Source organism: Anopheles marshallii, chromosome 3 (assembly GCF_943734725.1).
Source record: "Anopheles marshallii chromosome 3, idAnoMarsDA_429_01, whole genome shotgun sequence".
NCBI classification, from domain to species: domain Eukaryota; kingdom Metazoa; phylum Arthropoda; class Insecta; order Diptera; family Culicidae; genus Anopheles; species Anopheles marshallii.
In genome coordinates, this window is record NC_071327.1 from 57397991 (window position 1) to 57418975 (window position 20985).

The following is a 20985-nucleotide window of genomic DNA, read 5'->3' on the forward strand; positions in this document are numbered from 1 at the left end:
TGTCTATGCACAGCCGAACACGAACAGCATGTAGGCTTGTGATAAGCTCCAGCAAACGAACATACCTATCAACGCTCGGTGCGGTAGTGTTAAGATTTGTACTTGGCCTGTTGATCGATGCAACCACGCATACTATCTATCGCACCAAACAAGTTCAAACCGTTCCTTTCCAATGCTCATGATCACCACGCATGTTCACGTACACGCTTCACGCTAATTGTCCAACAGTCTACCGTGACACAACCACACAACACGATACAGCAATCATCCTTTCGCTCCAAAGGTGACCAGCCTACATTGCAACACCGCCGCAGGACTCTAACGCTTCATCACAAATAGTATCACGACATCGATTAGCTAAATAATTGGTACGACTACTAAGCTGTTGACCGACGGAAGGGCGGAAGGAGGGTTGTACAGGGCGGTGAGGTCGGATCGGTTCAAAGACTGCTGACCGCACTGCCACCGGTTCGTCGTCCACCACCACCACCACCGCTTACGGTCGGTCACATCGTGAAGGGTGCATGTCCCGGATCGGAACTCGATCCCGAAACGATCGGACCGGTAGATGATGAACCGGGCACGATCACGTCGACACCGGATTGTCGCACAACGGTAGACGCCAACGGCGCCGGTGAGGAGGAGGAGGAAGAAGAGGAGGAGGACGTTGGTGATGAGAGCGTGGCTGCGGACGGCGAGCCTAAGGAACTTACAGCCACCGGTGGAGATCGATAGTGTTGGTTGTGATTGTGTATACCGGCACCGGCCGTTGCTAAACTTAAGCCACCGCGACCATCAACTCGAATGTTGCCGGCAGCGCTACCGCACCCGACGCGATTGTTGTTGACGTGATTGCTACAACCAATGCTGCTACTAACGCTATTAGGTCCATAGGATCCGCTTATGCTACTTATGACGCTACCACTGGCGATGATTCCACCGCCCCCGGCGATGGTGCTGCCGCTGTTGTTGTTGAGACTGCCGGTGCTGCTGCTGTGGCTGCCCGGATGGGCCGGCGGTTGCAAACCACCGAAGCTCGCGTTCGTCCCTTGATGATTGTTATTATTTGTATTACTAGTACCTTTACTGCTACTGGATGAGGAGGAGGTGGAGGAAGAAGAAGAGGACGACGACGACGACGATGACGCCGATGACGATGGGGTAGAAGATTTAGTTGCTTTACCTGGCAAAAACCGGAAAATCTTCTGAAGTTTGTCCACCGATTTCTGCTGGCAGGTGCCGCTCCCACCTAAGCTGGGACCGGGTGCGGTCGCCGCCAGTCGACCACCGTCGACCGGTCGTCCGATTGTCTTCGCACCACCGTAATAGCTGGCCAGGTCGACCATCGAGTTGACGTGGCCGGTACCGGTGCCGATACCGGCGGTCATGGTGGTACCGTGCGTGGTGATCCCACCCGTGGACTGATACTGCACGGGAACATCACGCACGGTCTTATTCGGTGGGGCTTTTACGTACGTTCGAGGTATTTCCGATTGCTGCAATGAACGGGAAGAAGAGATACGCCCAAAATACGGCCGGGTTAATAAAGCTTATCATGTTTCATAGCAAATTCTTAGTAATAGACTACTTCGGACAAGTATCTCGTGTGTAAAATGCTTCATCAGCCTGCTATTATGCCTTAGTATTCGGAGCACTTTGTGCGAATTTTGAAACTACATGTTCCCATCTCTACCGCAACTTTCCAACAAAGGAACTCCGATCGATAACATGCAAGGATTTCCCCTTCTATAACCCGTCGTGTCTCGGTCAGCAATCCACACTGCATCGACCGTGTGCATTCCGATCAAATCCAATAATGGTGATGAAAGACCGTACGTTCTTCACCCGGCGGGCCCTGGTGGGAAAAATACGAACCCGTATCGTAACAGTGTTGTTTGGCCTAGTTTTAGCTTTCGTACCGCTTTTCCCAACCCTACCCGCACCCCGGCACTGCCGACCGAAGAACAATAGCGTCCCGCGGGTTACATAAATGAAAATCCTCACCTCAGTGTCCTAGTGCACCCTGTGGTGTGTGTATCGACCGTATCTAAACCATTCTCGCAGCAAAAAAAAACAGCTCAGGGACGTCCGTTGGAGTGTGCTTTTTCCCATGCGAGAGTCCCGCTTTTCTGTCGCCTTTTGTAGCAATTTATGGCTCCCCCGTGGCTGAAGGAATGCACTTCAAGCGAAACAATCGCAAAACCAGGTCAAAAGCACACGAGCAGCATGTATGGTTTTGTGCCGGAACCGAAGGGGGCAGGAGCTTCAGGACCGGCGAGTGCTCTGCGACCCGGACACCGCCATTTACTGGGTCAGAGTGTGTTTCTCCGCTGAGTGTTTTTTTGTTGTTGTTGTTTTAAAAGAGAATTGTAATAAGTTTCACCACCATCGAAGCGACGGGTGTATGCAAGAACACCGTGTGCGCTGGGGGACATTTGTAGAAGTGGTTCAGAATTTGCTATAACCCGCACACTGCACGGATGGCTCCGGCTCGAGTGGAAAAGTTCCTTTGGCCACCAGCAGCCACCGCGTGTTTCTGCCGCTTTCTATGCACTGGACGTTTCCTTCGCTTTGCAGCACCACACGGTACGTGGCGAGATGCTTCTAAGCGCTACCGCACAGTTAACGTACGGCTGGGTCGGTTCGTCGAGCACGTGCATTGCTGCGCCAGACGTCATGCGGGCATGAAGGCACACATATACACCAGCGCACCACGAGCAATGCCATCTCCGTGCGGCGTGATACGTGATGGTACCGTGCTGGTACCGGAACGGCGTAGAATGCAAACATCTTGGCAAACACGGCGACGATTCCAGTGAAGGATGATTAAATCATAAAGTGGTTGAAGTGATCTGACTAATGGTTTACGATTCCCGATCGCTCAACAGTTTACATTACACCGCTTGCCGTCGCTTCGTCGGGCATTCGATTACTAGCGTGCGACCGGATGTCATATTGCTGTGTATTATTGACAGTCGATAGAGTCATTGCGACACACGCAAAGGGTGTGATTATTACGTCGTACTAATGAATCACATGTAGACATTGCTTAACAGCGAATCGTAAAAGAGTATTATTCATCAACCATGCGGTGTATTTGGAGTTTTGCCCGCGCCTAAAGGTATGCAATGTTATGTTTTAATCGCCTATTAATCATCAACTTGGAACGAAATGAGCTGTCACCTAACAAACATCTCGAACAAAAAATCCTAGAACTCATCTTATGCTCTTTTGTATGTTCATTTTCAATATTTACTGAACTTTCTACTAAAGTACCGATTGCGATAAAGCTCTAGCGTATGTAAAATCCCAACAGAATCTTACCTGGCACGGTGTCCTTATTTGCAGATCTCGATCCGGTCCATATTCTCCGTCCGGCAGCGGCACATGGTAGGTGCAGTGCGGGAAGTTGGTGGTGATGGGATTAGTGGTACCGGTGCTACCGATGCTGCTGCCACCGTACGAACTATTGCTGTAGTGGGTTTTGTAGTTGATGCTATTACTGCCACTGCTACCACCACCGCCCCCACTACCACCTAGTGCGTTCGGTTGATGCGGAATGAGTAGATAGGATTGATTGTGGTTGCTCCGAAAGTTGCTACTGGTGCTGCTGCTCAGTATCAGGTCGCTGCTAAACCTTAGGTGCTGATCCGTCGGTGACGTCTGCTGGTGATACTGGTGATGGTGATGGCGGTGGTGGTTCTGCTGGTTCGATGGTTGATGTTGCTGGGGATGCTGCTGTTGCTGATGCTGCTGCTGCTGTGACTGCTGCTGCTGTGCCTGCTGTTGGTGATGGAAGCCCGCCCGTTCATTCCTTATTGGTGGTGATCCGATGGAACCGCGGGCAGGAACGCCGAGCCGCTCCATCCCCGCGCAGCCCGGTGACTGTACCGATAGCATCTGTGGAACCGTGGGGAAACAAAAACAAAAACACGTCAGTCTTGCGGAGAATGCTTCACCTTAAGGTGTGTGAAAGACAGTCATTCACAGACAGAGCACACAGACAGAATATTAAAAAAAAACAATTTAGGTGTCACGATCGTGCCAAAACAGGAACAGGAAAGTCTCGCCCCAGACAGCTAGACATACAGACAGTCCAAACCGAAAAGTAGTTCTTCGGTTACCGATTGCCAGGGGAAATGTCGCCGTGACTCTCTGCTCCGTCACGATCGTCTACGGAATGTGGAGTTGCAATTGCTGAAATTGCTAAAATGTAAATGCCCACTGACACCTCCGCTCACATACAAACACACACACACGAAACGGAGCGTGGAACGATCGAAGCGGGGTACAGTTTTTTCGGTTTTTTGCTTTTTTGCACCCCTATCAAACCAAACAACCCTGCCCGGGAGGTGGCTCGGAAGGGTTGCAAATGTGTATCGCGGTAATAAACAAATTAATTAATTAATTGCCCAAGCTAATGGAATGCTAATTGATGGCATGGAAGGTCCGTGGCCCGTCAGCGGCTTTGCAAAACCGATTTTGCCGATGGCCAAAATTTTATTCCATCCACCCATTGTTTCGATTGTGGCGTGTGGCGTGACATGGGTAGTGAGGGGAGGGGGGCTGCGAACAATCAGACAGGGCATGTGATAAAGTAATGACGATTTATGCCGACCGGTTGCGGTGACATTTTGTGTTATGAATCCCTTGGAATTGACAATCAATGATGGGCAAAACTGGGGAAGAGTGGTTTTTTAATTTCACCCTACAATGTTGCTTTCTTGATTGCTGTTGCGTTAAAAGTACTGATGAGTGATGCAAATATACTGAACTTGTTTTTAAAAAGTTTAGCTTACATAAAGACAGCATGTTGTAAATTTAATTCGGTATCCCTGGTAAGATATTTACAGTTACAGGGTGTTTCATAACTTCTAATACTAATTTTTGACATTAAATAGGATTGCGCCATATCATTATTCTGCAGCAATACTGATATAGCTTTAACTTTACATTCTTGAGTGCATCAAGAATATGTATCGTGATGGCATTCTGTCAGTAGTTTTTTGTGTTCGGAGGCAACTAGACCAATAGGGTCGATCGAGAAAAGGATGATCCTCTAAACGTGGGTCCAGTGTTCTTAAAATACATATAAATGGAATATGGACCAATATTATAACCACTCTTGATGATAGTTGGAAAAACAAATTCAAATTTAATATGGAACAATACGTTTACCAGCAGAATGGTCATCAGTTTATACGGCAAATTGTGTCCAATTTTGGTTTACGAACACATTAACCGACTTCATGGGCAGAACTTACGGCTCCACGTAATTTTTTTCCAGTCTTAAATTACATCGATTCACCTTGAATTAGTGCAAGCAAATAATTCTCATAATCTCGGACGAAATTCCCAGGTCCGACGCTTTTGACTACGAGAATAAATTCCACCTCCAACCCCGACATTGCCTTGAGAGGAATAAATTTATCTCAAGGATATTTAACATACTTAAAAATACGTTATTATAAAATAAAAAAAAATCAAAGCATACAATAGCATAAAACCAAAACCCAAAAAATCTAGTTTTGTTTTTCAGTCACCTCGTGTATTCGAACTCATGCAACACCCTGTATATGAGCATTATTAAAACGGCAAATTTAAAAAAAAGGCAGCTACTATACATAACAGTGTGCAATACACTTACAGCAGTGGTTGCCATAATTCATTGCAAAACTGTTGCCTTTGTTGGTTGGCGGCATTTAAATCATGCGGTGGAATGCAAAAACGCGTTAACAGCGAAAAATAGCAATCGCGAGACAATACAGGACAGCCAAAAAACAACACATAAACACACAGTAAGTAGGACCGGACCTGCCTGCCGGCAAGCATCATAACACGGGGCAGAGCTGCGCTTGTGAGCACCATTATTTGCAAGCATTTAATCCTTTGAAAAATGTGCTACAACAAGCAAATTGGTTCGCAAGATGAAAGCAAGGGCAAAACACTGGTTAGTTCAAACAAATTGTGTCAAACGTCTGAAGCGGTTGAATTGGGCGAATTTTTGTGGCGATTACAATTTGAACCCAATTGAAGATACGTCGGTAACGTTGCGTGCATCGTAAGAAATTTCTACCATCCGTATTTGAAAGATATTTTAAACTGTTCAAGACATGAAGCGCGTGCCTTTATGATACCTCCCCAAACCACCCACTAATGCTATATTACTTCAATTAAAATGCGATCCGAACAACCTGTTATTAATAACCGGTATGCATGTAAAACGATGCTCGCTCGAACGCAATCAAAACCCCGTCCGTAATTGTTCCGATGTGTCGGTGTCTCGATGGCCGCGAAATGCAACATGCAACGGCCGGCGCATGCAATTGGAAAGGCGACGAAATCAATTAAAACTTGGCTCGAGCTTTCATCACATGCATTGCGAGCGGGCAAATTTGAACCACTGCTACCAACAACGCAGCTGACTTGCCATTGTAACATCCCATCACTTGTTGAGCGTTTTGTTGAACATTGGCGGGTTACACCAGTCACAACTCATCGACGCTGATAATGATGATGATGATGCGCATTTTCCTAGGCTTTGCTGGCAGCCTATTTCGTGCATGTAATGCCGTACATCGTGCGATTGCAGCCGATGCCCAATGACATGCATTCGACCGGGCGCTTCGAGCAAACACTAATTACAACGTACGGATGAATGGGAAGAACGAAAAAAAAACAACAAAACCAAAGTCATATCCTCTCGTCTCCGATTCGGCCGGCTAATGTTTCCCGTGATGCACCGGTCGGTGGAATTAATCAGCTGCAAATGTGCATTGAAATTGCCCGTGAAGGACCGTGCTTGTCCGGTTTCATTTTGGATTCATCCGAACTGCACAAAAAAAAAGCAGTTGAACAATTCAAGGCGAAACACACCATTAGAGCCTGCCCGGCGTCGCTCTTCTGTTGCTATTTCCCATCGCCCGCTTCCCGCTTCGTGACTGTCCTTCGCCATACCGCTGATTATGCTGATTACTCTCAATTGGGTTTGATAGTGGAATTGGTTCAATGTTGCCATTTCTCAGGAAGAAACCACACATTCGCGCAGATAAAATTGAATTCCATGGCAGGCAACGCATACCTTCGCTTTCCTTTCCAAGCCCACACATATACACATACGCACCCGGAACGAACGTGAGTACAAGCGAAGAAGATCGGGAAAAAATAAGAGTTCTCTTACCGCAACGTGGGCATCGAATAGCATTCGGTCGCTTTTGTTGTTGATGGAGGAATGCTGACAGTGGATCGAGGATCCGAAACAACGGTACAATCGTAACTGGGCAACAAACCGAAGGGAAAGAACCAAAGACCGAGACGAAGACGCCGAAGGTGATCTATGAAATTCGATCCTCCGCTTCTGCGTCGGACTGTGGAAATGAAGGTGATTTTCCTGTAGTTGGGTGGTGCATATGCAACGACGGGTGCAAGTGCGTATTACTGCGCGTTGCATGGCTCATGGCTACGATTTACGGTGATTTGAGAAGGTTCGGTGGAGGGGAAAATGTTTTCCATACACCCGGTTCAAACAACCCAGATGTTACATGGACAACAGCGACACAAACATTTCTCCACTTGGTCGACAAATGACAGTGAGAAATAGCACAGGTGGCACATGTAATTAATCGATTTAACAGAACGGATTGATAGGATTCGCTCACGAATAGGTTACTATTTTTCCTCTACTATTGCGGTGTCATTTACAGTGGTGGTCAGTGAAGTAAGTCACACCTTAAGTAACCTATATTCAGCTCTAGTGGCAGGTATTTACATTCCAGAAAGTATATAATTTAATAAGTACGTATATTAATTGTAATGTTGTCTTATATTTTTGATTTTGATGGCTAATATCGAATCCAATTGCTTTGGTTTGTTTAATTGTAGATGGTAGTAGAAATGAAACAAACTCGACTTCAAGGAAAAAGGACGTAGTTTTGATTAATTTTTAGTGTATTATATTTGTGGAAGTTATTATTTTAGCTACGAAGATAAAACATCCAAATTTAACAATCTCTAATTGGTTTGTCTGTTTTCTAATTATGTTTATTTCCATACCTGTACATTTATAACCAATTTTAAGTTTAATTTCAATGGAGTTTGATAAACTTCGAACTTTTTGTTGAGTTAAGATATGTTTTTAAATAGTATTATTATTACTCTTCCTCGTTGTGCTTAAATATTTCTATTATAACAATAAAAAAGCAATTTTCCGCAGTCTTCATAAAAAAAACATGGCTGCACTACCACGTATTATTCGATCATTAAAAAAAATCGGAAATTATTTTTTCGTCGAAAGTAAAATGTAAAATAATGTTTATTTATTCAAAGTGCTAAGCATGATAGTCTTATTAAAATGAAAACCACTGTATGAATAAACAAACTTAAGTCCTAACACAAGGGAAAAAGAAATGAATGTTTTTATTAACACTAGATTTCTTAGATGCCAATCATTTTGACTGGTAAGTTTTATTTTCATCTAATCTTATTATCAATTTGTTAAACAATGTTATCATAGTTGATGCATTGCTTTTAAACATTTATTCTATGATACGGGTTCCAACAAATATCAACACATATTCGAAATTTTCCGCGATCACCAAAAATCAATTCAATAATAGTGTAAATAGCTTAATATTGCTAATGTTGAACGATTTTCTGCAATCAATTAGATTGTAACATTAGTAATATACAAAAATATGATTATATTGCTAATTTTATTTACAACAATATTATTAACAATATTATATTGATTTAGATATATAGTATTATTACAATAGATCTATTGCATGGTAATATGTAACAAAACGTTAGATATACTGCCCGTACATATACAACAAAATAAAACAAAAATCTCGCAATAAAAAGAATTATTTGAAACTGGTACTGACATTGTAATTTGTATTGCATCGTCTATTTTTTGTGTTAATTATTTCCCGAACAAGAACAATCAAGTGCATCGTCTATTAGTATGCACGGTTTGTCGGTGACCTTCACTAGCTTTTTTTTTGGTGAGTTTTTGTTTCCTTTTAATCTGCTGTTGTCCAAAATGGGAAAGACGAAGGGACACAAACGGTGACCTACGTCGTCCTACGGATGACAAACGGCACAATGATGCATTTTCGGTACAACGCATCGGGCGGCTGACCACTAGCGTTCTGATCCCAGTTTCCGGCCCCTTTCAGTCAGTGCTGTCAGGTTTATCTTTCAGACGAATCAGTCACCCCGAACCGGACAGACACGACACGGAGGACACGGTCGTGTTTGGGCGAATGGAACAGAAAAGAACAAGCCGATCGTACAGCCAGAGATGCAATCGCTATTTGCAATGATTTTTCTTCTTCTCAGCGACGGAAGGAAGAACTCCGAAATCCTGCCAACCGAACCCGGGGCTAGGGAGGATCGTCAGAATCGAACGGGGAGCAAAAAATAAATAAATAAAAGGAGACACGAAAAGCAAACATACAATTCGACCGAAACAGACGAAATGTTCAACGAGCGTGCCCGTCTACAGCGTCGTCGTCGTCATCGTCTGGACAGCCACTTGATGGAAGTGTTGCAGCAGGCAGTACACACCACGGTGCAAACGTGGTCGAACCACACGACGAGGCTGAAGTTTTTAGCCGCAGCAAGGTGGTAAAGAGCAGCGGGCGGCACCATGGCGGTCATGTCTGCCAACGGAACGTGCTAAAATGACCGAATCGTGCTGAATTGCACATGCAGATGGCCAACAACGGCAGCGTGCGTCGCAGCACGAGGTGTGTCTGTACCGCACCCCGGTTACACCTTTGCCTCACCCATGCATGCGCGCACTGGTCATCAACCCCTTTCGTTGCAGTGACTTTTGCTGCTACCCCGAAGAAGCGTCCCGAACGACACACGACGCCCGGTGTTTGCGCACATATTTGGGGATGTTCTGGGATAGGCCTGGGCGAATGCAGGGAACTGCTTGCTTTTCGACTGACAAAGCGCAAATTTAAACCCAGACACTACACACCCGCCCCAAAGTGCCCCGACTCAACGATTGCCTCCTGCGCAAAACGAATGGGGGAGGGCGAAGGGGGGTTGGGGTGGGCGCACATTTCACACAGTGCCAGACAGAGTTTGAGTCAATAAACATGCAACTTTTATTGTTGCCATTCGTTCGATATAGCACTTTTTTTTCGGCTGTCACTGCTGCCCGAGTTCGCTCTGCTCTGTGGCGAGAGATGGTTTCTATGCTTGAGAACTACACCACAGACAGAACCCCCTCCCAAAAACGAGACACCGAAACCACAAAACATGACATTTTCGTTGTTTCCATGGTGGTCGGATGACCCAACGGTTGGGGCACATGAGAGAAAAACCATCGCCAAACCGTCGAGGGATGGCGATGGGTGCAATAATTCATCAAGCATAGTTAAACAACAATAAGCTGAAACATGCTGCAGATCAGTGATTAATTAAGTGCAATAATAAATTCCTCACAAATTTCCCGCCTTAAATTGTACGATTAGATAAAAAGGTGGTTTCGCTGGTGCGGGGAAGATCACCGGCACCGGAAGATTTATCGACGACCACACACTATTGGCAGAAACGACAGACGGAATTGCACATCACACCACACCGGACCGGCCGGTAAACGAACTTGATAAAAATAAATGGCAACTCATAGCGGTTTAAAACGAGCCGATCTTAACGAGACGGGAATAATGTTTAACAACAATAAAATGGTCTGGACCGATTCACCCGGTTCGCGATCTTTAGCGATTGAAGAAGGCTCGACCCAAGTGTGATGTATCGTGTTCCAGCGGACCTTGCACCGGATTGTTGCTACACCTCTTTCCCCCACTGACGACGCAACTCGCTCGTGTGCGATGATCGATGATCGTAACCCACTTGGCGGATCGGAGGACAGGATGTGCAACATGCACAGATAAACATGTTCCGGAAGGCAGACGTGCTGGGGTATGGGAACATGATACCATCATCGCCCACCTGGCGGCCCAAAAAAAAAACCGAGGATCTCGAGCACTGGTGAATGTCCGCCAGTGGGTGTTTGCAACGGTTGTACTGTCGCGATCACGGTAACGTCTCTATTTCGCGTCCATCTTTTATATGCTTTATTTTGTGAGGTGAGGTGCACACAACGGCATCGAAAACACAGATTGACACAGTGAATGATGATGATATACGGAATAAATTGCTCACAATATACGTTACGGAAACAAACTTCCTTCATCGTGTGTTGCATAATAGGGCAAGGTTTCGAGTTAACAGTAAAGAATTTTTATAACACCACATTTTTCTAATCTACAAGCTCATATTAAAAAAATAAATTAACTAACTCCTATAAAACCAACTTCATAAAACATTAATGCCCTGTTCTGTAACAAGCTCTTGTGAGAAAACTAAACACGTGGTAAAACACTCGAGTAAATATTATTGCAATATCGCTTCTCCTCATCAATCTTGAACTGTTTATTAATATCCCAATCGAAAGAAAAACAAAATGGCAATCAAATAAAGTACAGCCATGGTAACACTTTCGCAAAAACCACTCCCTGCTGCAAGCGTTATGTATCCCTATCCTTGACCCAGTAACGTCCATCAACCAAGTCGACAAACAATCGTCCCTTTTCATCCCATTTCGTCGCATCCCATTTAATCCAAGCCCGATCATGGAGACGCCCGGTTGATGAAAAGCACCACCACATTTTCGCTGTCATTCAGTTTGTCGCCACTAACGCCATTGCGGGGGATGACCCACCGGACGACCCACCATGCGTGCAACAAGAAATGAAGTGAGAAAATATACCCACAAACAAGGAGTAAACGAGGAACGCTGGCTACCATTGGCCGCAACCCAATCTCTACCGCCCTCATCACACGTTCGCCGATGAGTTAAAAGGTATTCGGGTTGGGAAAAAGAAAACTCACCCACCGTACGGTTTGCGAACGTAAAGCGATTTATTTATTATTCAACCACCCATCAAAATACTGCCATCGTTTTTAATGCGAGCAATTAAAATTAGCCTTTTGCCATCGCGCTGCACGCTCGGCCAACGGGTTTGTCACTCGGTTATTGCATCCACAACAAGTCACGGTGGCAGTGGCAGGTGGGGGGAGGGATCGTGATGGCGAATGCATTTTGTGTGTTGATGTTATTTTGTTCGGTGCTTGAGACTTTCGCTTTCGCTTGGAACATCCACACCATCAGTGACCTGCTTTAATATGTTTATTTATTTATGTTTTTTTCCTACGTTTTTTTTTGCTTCTTTTGGTGTCACACCCATCCCCACGAAGAAGGAACGCGTTGTACGATAAAGGGAACGAGTGTGAGAACTGTCCAATGTTGTGTAGTTTTTTTTTCCTTTACCGTCGAGTTGTTCGTAACTTAGCCGACTAGCATCGAACAAACAGTTCGCAGAAGCATGTTCGCAAGCCACAAGTGTCCACCCAATGGCGTGGCCACGTGTGATGGCTAGTTCTGTGGGATGCAATGGGATGTTTTTTTTGTGGGGCAAGGTTTGTTTTCGGTGAAATTGTTGACTATGAGTAATTTGCCCGACGAACACAACCATTGGAAAGCGGCCGGAGGGAAATACGACGCCAAGTAGGTCGTGGTGTCGTTTGTGCTATCCACCGTCTAAACAAGTACAGCGTAATAACTTTCGCAGAAGTGAATGGAGGGAAAAGTGCATTCTGAAGCATTTCTACATTCACCAGTATTGGGTATCGTTAGCTGTATAATATGCAGTTTAATTAATTTTCGATATATTCACAGACTAGACTTACATTCAGCAATATTGTTTAGAATCGTTCAAGCCTTCTCTCTCTCTCTTCTTGGCGTGACAACTTTCAAGGTCATGCCTGCCATTTCTGGCTTACTAGATTTAATGTTATCACGCATCCGGATAGTCTGTCCTTGCTACGTGTGAAGACCACTGATCGACCCTGACTGACCCAAGCCTTACATTGAAAATTATATTTACTAGTTGAAAAAGCAGTACAGATTTAAAAAAAACAATTTTAAAACAATATTCATTTAGATATTGTGTTGAGTTCTTTTAGAGAATTCATTCCAAGCATTAATTCAAAAAATTAAATAACAATAAAATAATTCAATAAATAACAATAAATTAAAATAACAAGAAATTATCTATTTGGTTTCAAATTTTAAATTAAATTTCATGGGAAAATTTTCATTTTCCAAGAGTGAACAAAAAAATGTGTATCTTAACATCAAAGGAGTCTGCTCCTTGGCAACGGTGATGTTTGCCCAATATTATTTGAGACATCTGTCTATTAAAATAGAGTTATCGCTCTTTTCATTGTATGAAGCCTCCCGTCGTACGAAATTCCCCAAGAGAATGAGATTTCTTCGCCATATCTGGATAGTTTCTGTAGCCCTCCAACTAATCGCCGGAGAGACAGAACATCACCTGAGCTCAATATTTCTTGCAGGTACGTACACCAACTACTGTCAGCTGGAATGTCCCGGTGCACCGCAACACACACTATGCGAAACCGTAAGTCCTTTTATTTTTATTTTTTGTAATCTCCAAGCTTAGCTCATTTTCCAACATTCAATTTCAGCCATCTGAGTCTAGATCATTGGAGCAGTGTGAAAACTTCCAGCAATTGCTCGGAAGTCCTGAGCTGTGGACGAACCTGCTGAACGCACACAATGGTGTCCGCAACAGGTATGCGGTGCGTCGCTCGATAACCAACATGAAGAAGCTTGTGTGGGATGACGAACTGGCCCGCATGGCACGGTTACATCTTGCGTCCTGTCAACGGTACCAGCCCGATCCCTGCACGCTTCTCCACAATCCAAACGTGTACAGCCGGGACTATCGAAATGTGCGCCAAAGCAAAGCGTTCGTGATCGAGCGCTACCTGTCCAAGTACTACGCCATCAATGTCCTACGCAGCTGGTACCTGCAGAAGGACGAGACACCGTCCCCGAAGGTGACGGGCGGCCATCAGCTGCAGCAAGTTGCGCTGAACAATTTCACCCTATTAACCTGGGCCAGTCTGGAGCGGGTGGGATGTGCCGCGGCCAAGTACCGCGACGGATTCCAGCTGGCGTGCAACTACTTTCCCTTCTACTCACTAGCCGAACCGAGCGCCGAGCTGGGCCCACCGGCAACCCGATGCCCACGAACATTTCCACTGCGCAGTAAAATCTTTGACGGACTGTGCACGTTCGAGATGGACGGTGGAATGCGTTGGAAGCCGTCGAGCAGCCTGGTCTGGCTACCGTTAATCTCGCTCTGTCTGTGGCGTACGGTGGATGGTGGGTTGGGCATCTAGTGCTGATACTTACGGGTACCGGCAGGTGGTTCAAGTTGGCGTTTAGAGGAGCAAGATCGTCGGCGATAAACTGGATCGGCAGCGTCAGCGCTTCGGTGGTTGCTCGCGTGGTAGTCGTCGCACGCAGGCAGCGAAACACGCCGAACAGACCGAGCACCAGGGCGCAAATCACTGAGAACGACACCAAGCCGTAGATATAGCCTGAAACAAGAGAAAATTGCATTGATGGTAAATAGATTTGCCACTGATAAACTCCCGGGTATGTAGAGATGATGAGTTTTTGAGTGATTTTAAATTAAATTCTTCAAATGTACTAAAAATGTACTAAAAGTTGAGAAACGTCACATCAGCTGGAAATTTGAGCTTTTAAATGCATTTTTGTATAAAATATTGACTCATAAATATTGAATTCAATTTATTGTTTCTTCAACTTGTTAATACTGGTAGATACTTTGCTTTTAGTACAATTAATAGTGATTATATGTTACTGCATCTCACATGTCTCCTTGTCCCTGGGGCGATACTAAACGCTGGACAAGTTAGAACCATTTAAAGCTTTATGTGTGTTGTCCGATAAAGCAGCACCGATAATAGTGCCCCATCAATGAAACAGATACCGGCACCAGGGCCCCGGCTGCTGTGCCGACGCCTATCAACTGTGGAGCCAGCGTGAAACAAATTGATAGCTATCTCACGCACACCCGATACGGCGGCCAAATGATCAACTAATAGCAACCGACCAGCGCCGACCTTACAATCTGTGCCGGCGACAGATATTGTTGCGGCGTGCCTAGTTATTCCCGCTAGTAACAGGCCGTCATCTTACGAGTGCGACATCATCCAGCGTCCCCACGGCCCGCGCATGGTGACGATGCGGTCAAGCGAACCCAAAATTAACACACCACCCGGGCCCCCTCCAACACACCCCACCCCAAACTCCCCGAGCGATAGCGCCGATACGCAACGATCGCCAGCATGAGCCACCGTCATTATCATCAGGGCCGGTACTAATCGGTTTTGTCTGTGGCGTGCTACGATTTCTAATGGCCGCCTGTCTGTGCCTTTCGGTTATTTATTCGTATAAGTGTGCTTCGGGGGAGGATTTCACTTCCCTTTCTGCTCCGCCCTGCCCCCTTCTAGCTACCGTACAATCGATGCCTTCACACATGGCGTAGGATGGGAGCGATAGTGAGTCGAGACAACGCCACCACTGCACAACACCGCCTCATCAGACCATCGACATCCCCCCCACCCCAAAAAAGAAAACAACACACAAAATGTATTGAGGATCGTCTCGTCACTCGTCGGGCCGAATAGGAGCTGCAATCGAATGAATGTGCATCATTGCCATCCACTCTGCTGCTGCCGGCCGCTTGCCCCACCAAACACCGCGACTAAACCCCCGGCCACGGGAACTCGTCCGTGATGCACACGACGTAATTATCATTCCGACGTGAAGTGTTGATTTTGCTTTTTGTGCTTTTTTGTTTGCCCTGTCTTCGTTTTTGTGCGTTGCTCGTCTTTCGGTGTCTGGTAGCTGACGCTGCGCTACTGTGGCTGCCTACTGCCTGGAATGGTGCGGCTTGCACTGTGCGCTGTCCTCTAGATCAACCCACCACACAACAAACGCCGTACACCCCGATTCCGATTACACGACCCACGAAACCAACTCGTCAACTGCATTTAAACGGATGTTTTATTCTGCGATGCGAAGCGATCGAAAATCGACCCTGAGTTGATGGAAATGGCAGTAACGGGCAGTGCGGGCAACACCCACCCTTCCCCGACATCGCGCCCGCCTTTTTATCTCGTACATCCTTACCATAAGGAGAGGCTCATAAAAAAACAACAAACGCGATACCGTCTGCACTGCAGTTTGTGGAGCATATTTGGGCCCGTTTTGTATGGGTTTGTCTGTCGCATTAAACCGATCGAGTTGAAGCTCGAGCGATGGGATGGGGTGGTAAAGCTGATAAGATAAGGTGCGCGCACGCTCCGTTCCATTTTAAAGCTCACTGTACGCACAAAGTTGATGTCGCAAATGTAGACATAGTCTCCAAAGCCGAAGATTTAGTCGAAGTCTTGTTGAATGGTGCAACCAGATGAAGGAGTAACACTCTTACGGTTATTGAACGAATTATTAATGGAAGATGTTATTTTTTTATTCTAATTTAAAATGTTCAAATATTTCCACAAAACCCCCTTCCCATAACTGAAGCGTTACTGGGCAATGATTCACATGACGTTGGTGTGACGCAAAGCGGAGATAAACAGTGAGTAAACTCATACACCCCGAGGCCACGTACGCTGGGCGTGGGGAAATTCTTTGCTGGGCACACTTCCACATTAGTTTGGCAAACGTAATAGCCTGCGTACACATTTCCGTGCTGCTTATCATCGACTGGGACTTCTATTATCGACCGTCTGACCGTCTGACGTGTGTACCCGAATCATTCCAGCGATTCGATAAACATCAATATCGGAGCAGGGACACGTCAAACACGTGTACGTTAAGTATTTTTGATATCTGTCTAGTAGTACCACACCATTAGAAAGAAATTTTATAAAAATCCAATTCTACAAATGGTTACAAAGATAATGTTATTAGTAGATTTAAACCACTACAGTAATCTTTTCAACATTTAGGAAAATGCAAAATAAATTCTCATAAAATATTCTCAATTAGATTAAATCGAAAAATAAGACGGTTCGGGAATGGTCCATTCACAACAAAAGCTCTTGCCACCACGACCAAAGTTCTCTCGAAAAAGCTTTTCAATAACCGACCAGGCGCATTTATTTCTATAGAATCCAATCACATTTCAAACTGAGAAAAAAAAACAGATTTATCCAACAGACCACTCATCCTTTTTCCCGAAAACCGGGCGTAATATTTGAATGATATTAATGCTTCACATTTCTGCGTCTCGATAATCCTCCAAACCTACCACCGTGTAGCTCGGGGTTAATGTTTTCTCCAGACCGCAGACGCTGTTCCAAAAAGCTCGTTTTACGTTTTTGAGGTTTTCTTCATTAATTTTTAGATCACCATGGCATCGTTCGTCTGCCGGTATGTCTTCACCGGCGCACGGGGTCCACATTTTGCCTGTGCCAAAAGTTCACTGTCACTGTCAGCTGCTGGAGAGGATTCAATTTGCGTTTGCGAATTATCCGAACAAGGCGACGAGGACGCTACCCAGCCTGCTGCCTGTTGGTGTCCCCCATTCGCCAAACGGTGAATCCGTTGTTCGTTGCATCGAGCTGACGGGAAAGAATGCATCGAACTTCTTGCCCGGGGAATCGAAAAGCGCACAATAAACGGTGCAGGATGTATCAATCTTGCCGTGAATTCGCGGGGTGATGTTTGGCATTTGGCGCAACATCCGGCGACAGTGTGTGGGTGGTGTTCCCCGACCCTCGGGGGTAGCACAAACACTCTTCGCGACAGATTTTCGACCCATGACACAGCGCAGCTTGTTAAGCAAATATTCAAATTTCAAGCGTTTATCGGGCCATTTCGGCCCGGTGTGCGTCGTGAGGGATTAAATTAATTGCCCGTCGTAAAAGCCGAACTGATACAAATTGCCCCCGGGAGCCAGGCACGATCGAAAGCATAAGCGAGACTGAGCGGTGGAGTTTGGTGGGGAAGTGGAACAGGAACAGAAAATGTCATCCAAGCCAGACCATCCGAAAGGTGCTATAAAGTGCACTTTTAAACGGCCGTTCATTTTTTTGTTTCCTGCCTGTTTCTAACCGGACACAGCTCACTGCTCAATCTTTGCACACGATCGTTTCGAAAGTCGATAGATGGCAGATATTAAAGCGATGGGTATTATTCCGTGTATCACGCTTCTGCTCACCCATCCTGCCTTACTGGCATTTGTGTTCGGCCTGACAATTGATTTGGTTGGGCTTCGAACGCAAAAAAAAAAACCTTGGAGAATGCAACGATGCGCATGCGCTTCCGAATCCCACCACAGAACGCGGCCTATGAATAAAATTCGTTCGCAATTTAGACAGCATTTTTGCCGACTTCCTCATCCTTCGACCCGGGCGGACTGGAGCAAAATGAAACAAACGAAAAAAAAACCCTGACCTCCCGCAAAAAACTGCTTGAGGCGGTCGGGAAAGAACGCGCGTTCTACTGCTGCCAGTCATAACGACGTGGTGCGTCCTTGTGGGACACAAAGCCCTGGCGTGGTTCTCCCAGATCTTGCGTCCTATCTTTGCATCTTTATTGCCATTTCTCCCTGCATGCCTAGGCGGAGTGTTCCCATTGGGATCGTCCGTACGGGGAGGGCAAAATCCATTTGCACCATCATGCTGTCTACCAACCGACAGTCCTTCTTTTCATCACGAACGACGACGAACGACGCCCCGCTCGACGGGAACACTGGTGGTGAAAAGCGTAGATGAGCGCACCGTGCACCGCTCGCAAGAACCGAGAGGCAAAACCCGAATGGCAACCTCAAAACGATGCCGGCGATAGAAAACGGTGGCTAGATCCGTGTCTGGTCCGGGTGGATTTGAGACGGTGGCGCTGGTGGATTATGCGACGGGGGTAGAAAATCGATATTTAGGTCGCGAAACTTTTCTTCCCTTGGCAGACGCGCCGTGACAGTGACGGCACTAGCGAGCGTAGGCAGTGAAAAAAAATCTCCAGCAAAGACGACAATCCAATCCGTTTTGTGATTGACCGTCCTCAGCACTAAGCAGCATTTGTTGTATAACCAACTGAATATTACGATGCTGTTTATGCTAGTACTATTGCATTAACATCACTCGAAAAATTAGACAAATTATCATTTGTTTATTTATTAAATTATTTAACAAATACTAACATATAATAATAGTTTATTACGATTGTCCCAAGATTTGTAAAAAAAAAGTAAAATGTTGAAAACAATTATTATACAGCATATGTCACAATCAAAAGCATTTAAAATACAATATTTCAAATAGGTTAACCTAGCATGCCCTGGACAAGGCAAAAGGCAAGGAGGAAATGTCTTGAAAAAGAAGTAATCTTCTCGGTCAATACATGATTGATTCGATAAAAAGCCGTTAAAAATTGTAAATAAATAAATAAAATTTCACAAAGGTTCACGAACAATTCCTTTCACATTATTTTTTAACACTACAACTACTAAGCGTTTTAAGTGTTTTTCAATGATAATCACTGTACATCGAAATGCCATTATAATTTTTCTATTAGTCTCGTTAGTAAAAAAATATATGTATATGAACCCATTCCCCCTAATTGTTTGTGTTCTACTCTCGTTTTGGTCCAATAACGCTAATGCAGCGCCTCGAAAGTATGCAAAATGCATCACTTTTTAGATCACCAATTGCATAATCCTGCCCTTTTTTGGCACACACAACAAAAAAAATCCATTATCTAGATTGGATCATGTAGCTTTGCTATTGACCTTCACCGTAAACTAGTTCGATCATCGGTCATCAATATTTGACAATTATTTTACGCTACCCAATCCATCATCACACTCATTATTTCTCACTAATGCAATTGCCCGTCCACTAACCGCCGCCGTGTACACCAATCTGACTCGACGCGCGCGGCAACTAGACAGAAGGGAACTCCGAAGCGAGTCTCATTCATTCGTTTTTTTTATTACCTAACACTCAAACCACCCAAACACCACCACCCGTACCACCCCATCCAGCGCATGGTCGTGGACCGATCTGTTGGTCGGTCACATTTTGAAGGGCAGACAGACAGCCAGCCCAGCCAGTCGCACCGAACCGCGGCCAGACAGCCAGACAGACGGACAAACCGAGGACATTTTCGACACTTCCGTCTATTCGGGTGGTGGTATGATGGGAGAGGGGGGAGGCCCACAACAAAACGCCGGGTGCCGGGTATTTAAGCTGTTCCTCGGTTCTGGTCTGGTCGAAACTGAGCGAATCAACCCATTGCCAAATAGCACACCATTGCACTCGCACACCCAATTATCTCCAGCACCACACGAATACACGATTTATTTCGGCCTTTTGGGACCGACAATATATATATTATGCCGCAGTGGCAGAGAGCAACAGCGATATAAAAAAAAAACACACACACACACACACACAACAAACCCTCTAAAAAAGGGAAGGCTCCATACAGACAGACAACAACAAAAATTATACACGACCCCTCACTCACTTGCCAGCGAGATTTGCATGTACTTTTGCCATTGAACACAAAATGATGAGCAACTGATGGGATGGAACAAGTGGGAAAACACCATTCGTACAGCTCAGAGAAAAAAAATCCCACACACAAAAAAAAAAGAAAAATAGAAATGCAGACCGCGATACATGTAGCTGTGTGTGTGTGAGTGTATTCGTCCCTGTCTGTGGGTTTGCGAATGTGCTTTTATTATTATTGGTTCATGGCCACCGGCTACAGATCTCGAAACAAGCGAACACATAACAATCACGACGATCAGCATCATTGCCCAAACCGGCGGGTGGTGGAGGGCGAGATTGAGAATTTGCCAAAAGCGAAGGAAATGAAATCTAATAAAAAATAACAAATTCTCCAACACAAAATCTCTAGCCACGCTAAGCAGCACGACCGCATCCGTACGTTTTGGCGTCCACCGCTCACTTGTCTATCCTTTCCGGCACCGTTTGCATTGTGCCGGATGTCCAGGGGCAAAATCGCACCCTACATCTCTCTTCCAC

General features: G+C 45.5%; 2 protein-coding genes across 2 annotated transcripts; one reads left to right on the forward strand and one right to left on the reverse strand.

The window, feature by feature from the left end:
- Nucleotides 1–506: 506 nt before the first annotated feature.
- On the reverse strand, nt 507–14465 carry LOC128711807 (uncharacterized protein DDB_G0271670-like). Its single transcript, XM_053806694.1, has 3 exons — nt 14306–14465; nt 3325–3900; nt 507–1496 (listed from the first exon to the last, which is right to left on the reverse strand). The coding sequence occupies exons 2-3, from the start codon at nt 3898–3900 to the stop codon at nt 507–509; spliced, it is 1566 nt and encodes a 521-aa protein (XP_053662669.1). The 5' UTR covers nt 14306–14465.
- LOC128712899 (venom allergen 5.02-like) lies at nt 13347–14292 on the forward strand. Its single transcript, XM_053807764.1, has 2 exons — nt 13347–13505; nt 13573–14292. Exons 1-2 carry the CDS (start codon nt 13347–13349, stop codon nt 14290–14292), a joined length of 879 nt encoding a protein of 292 aa, XP_053663739.1.
- Nucleotides 14466–20985: the final 6520 nt, after the last annotated feature.

Bases quoted from the DNA above. Each gene is read 5' to 3' on its own strand.
- LOC128711807 (XM_053806694.1), bottom strand. From the start codon at position 3,900: ATGCTATCGGTACAGTCACCGGGCTGCGCGGGGATGGAGCGGCTCGGC. The intron at 1,497-3,324 runs GTAAGATTCTGT...CGTTCATTGCAG, and splicing joins AAATAAGGACACCGTGCCAG to CAATCGGAAATACCTCGAAC.
- LOC128712899 (XM_053807764.1), top strand. From the start codon at position 13,347: ATGAGATTTCTTCGCCATATCTGGATAGTTTCTGTAGCCCTCCAACTA. The intron at 13,506-13,572 runs GTAAGTCCTTTT...ATTCAATTTCAG, and splicing joins AACACACACTATGCGAAACC to CCATCTGAGTCTAGATCATT.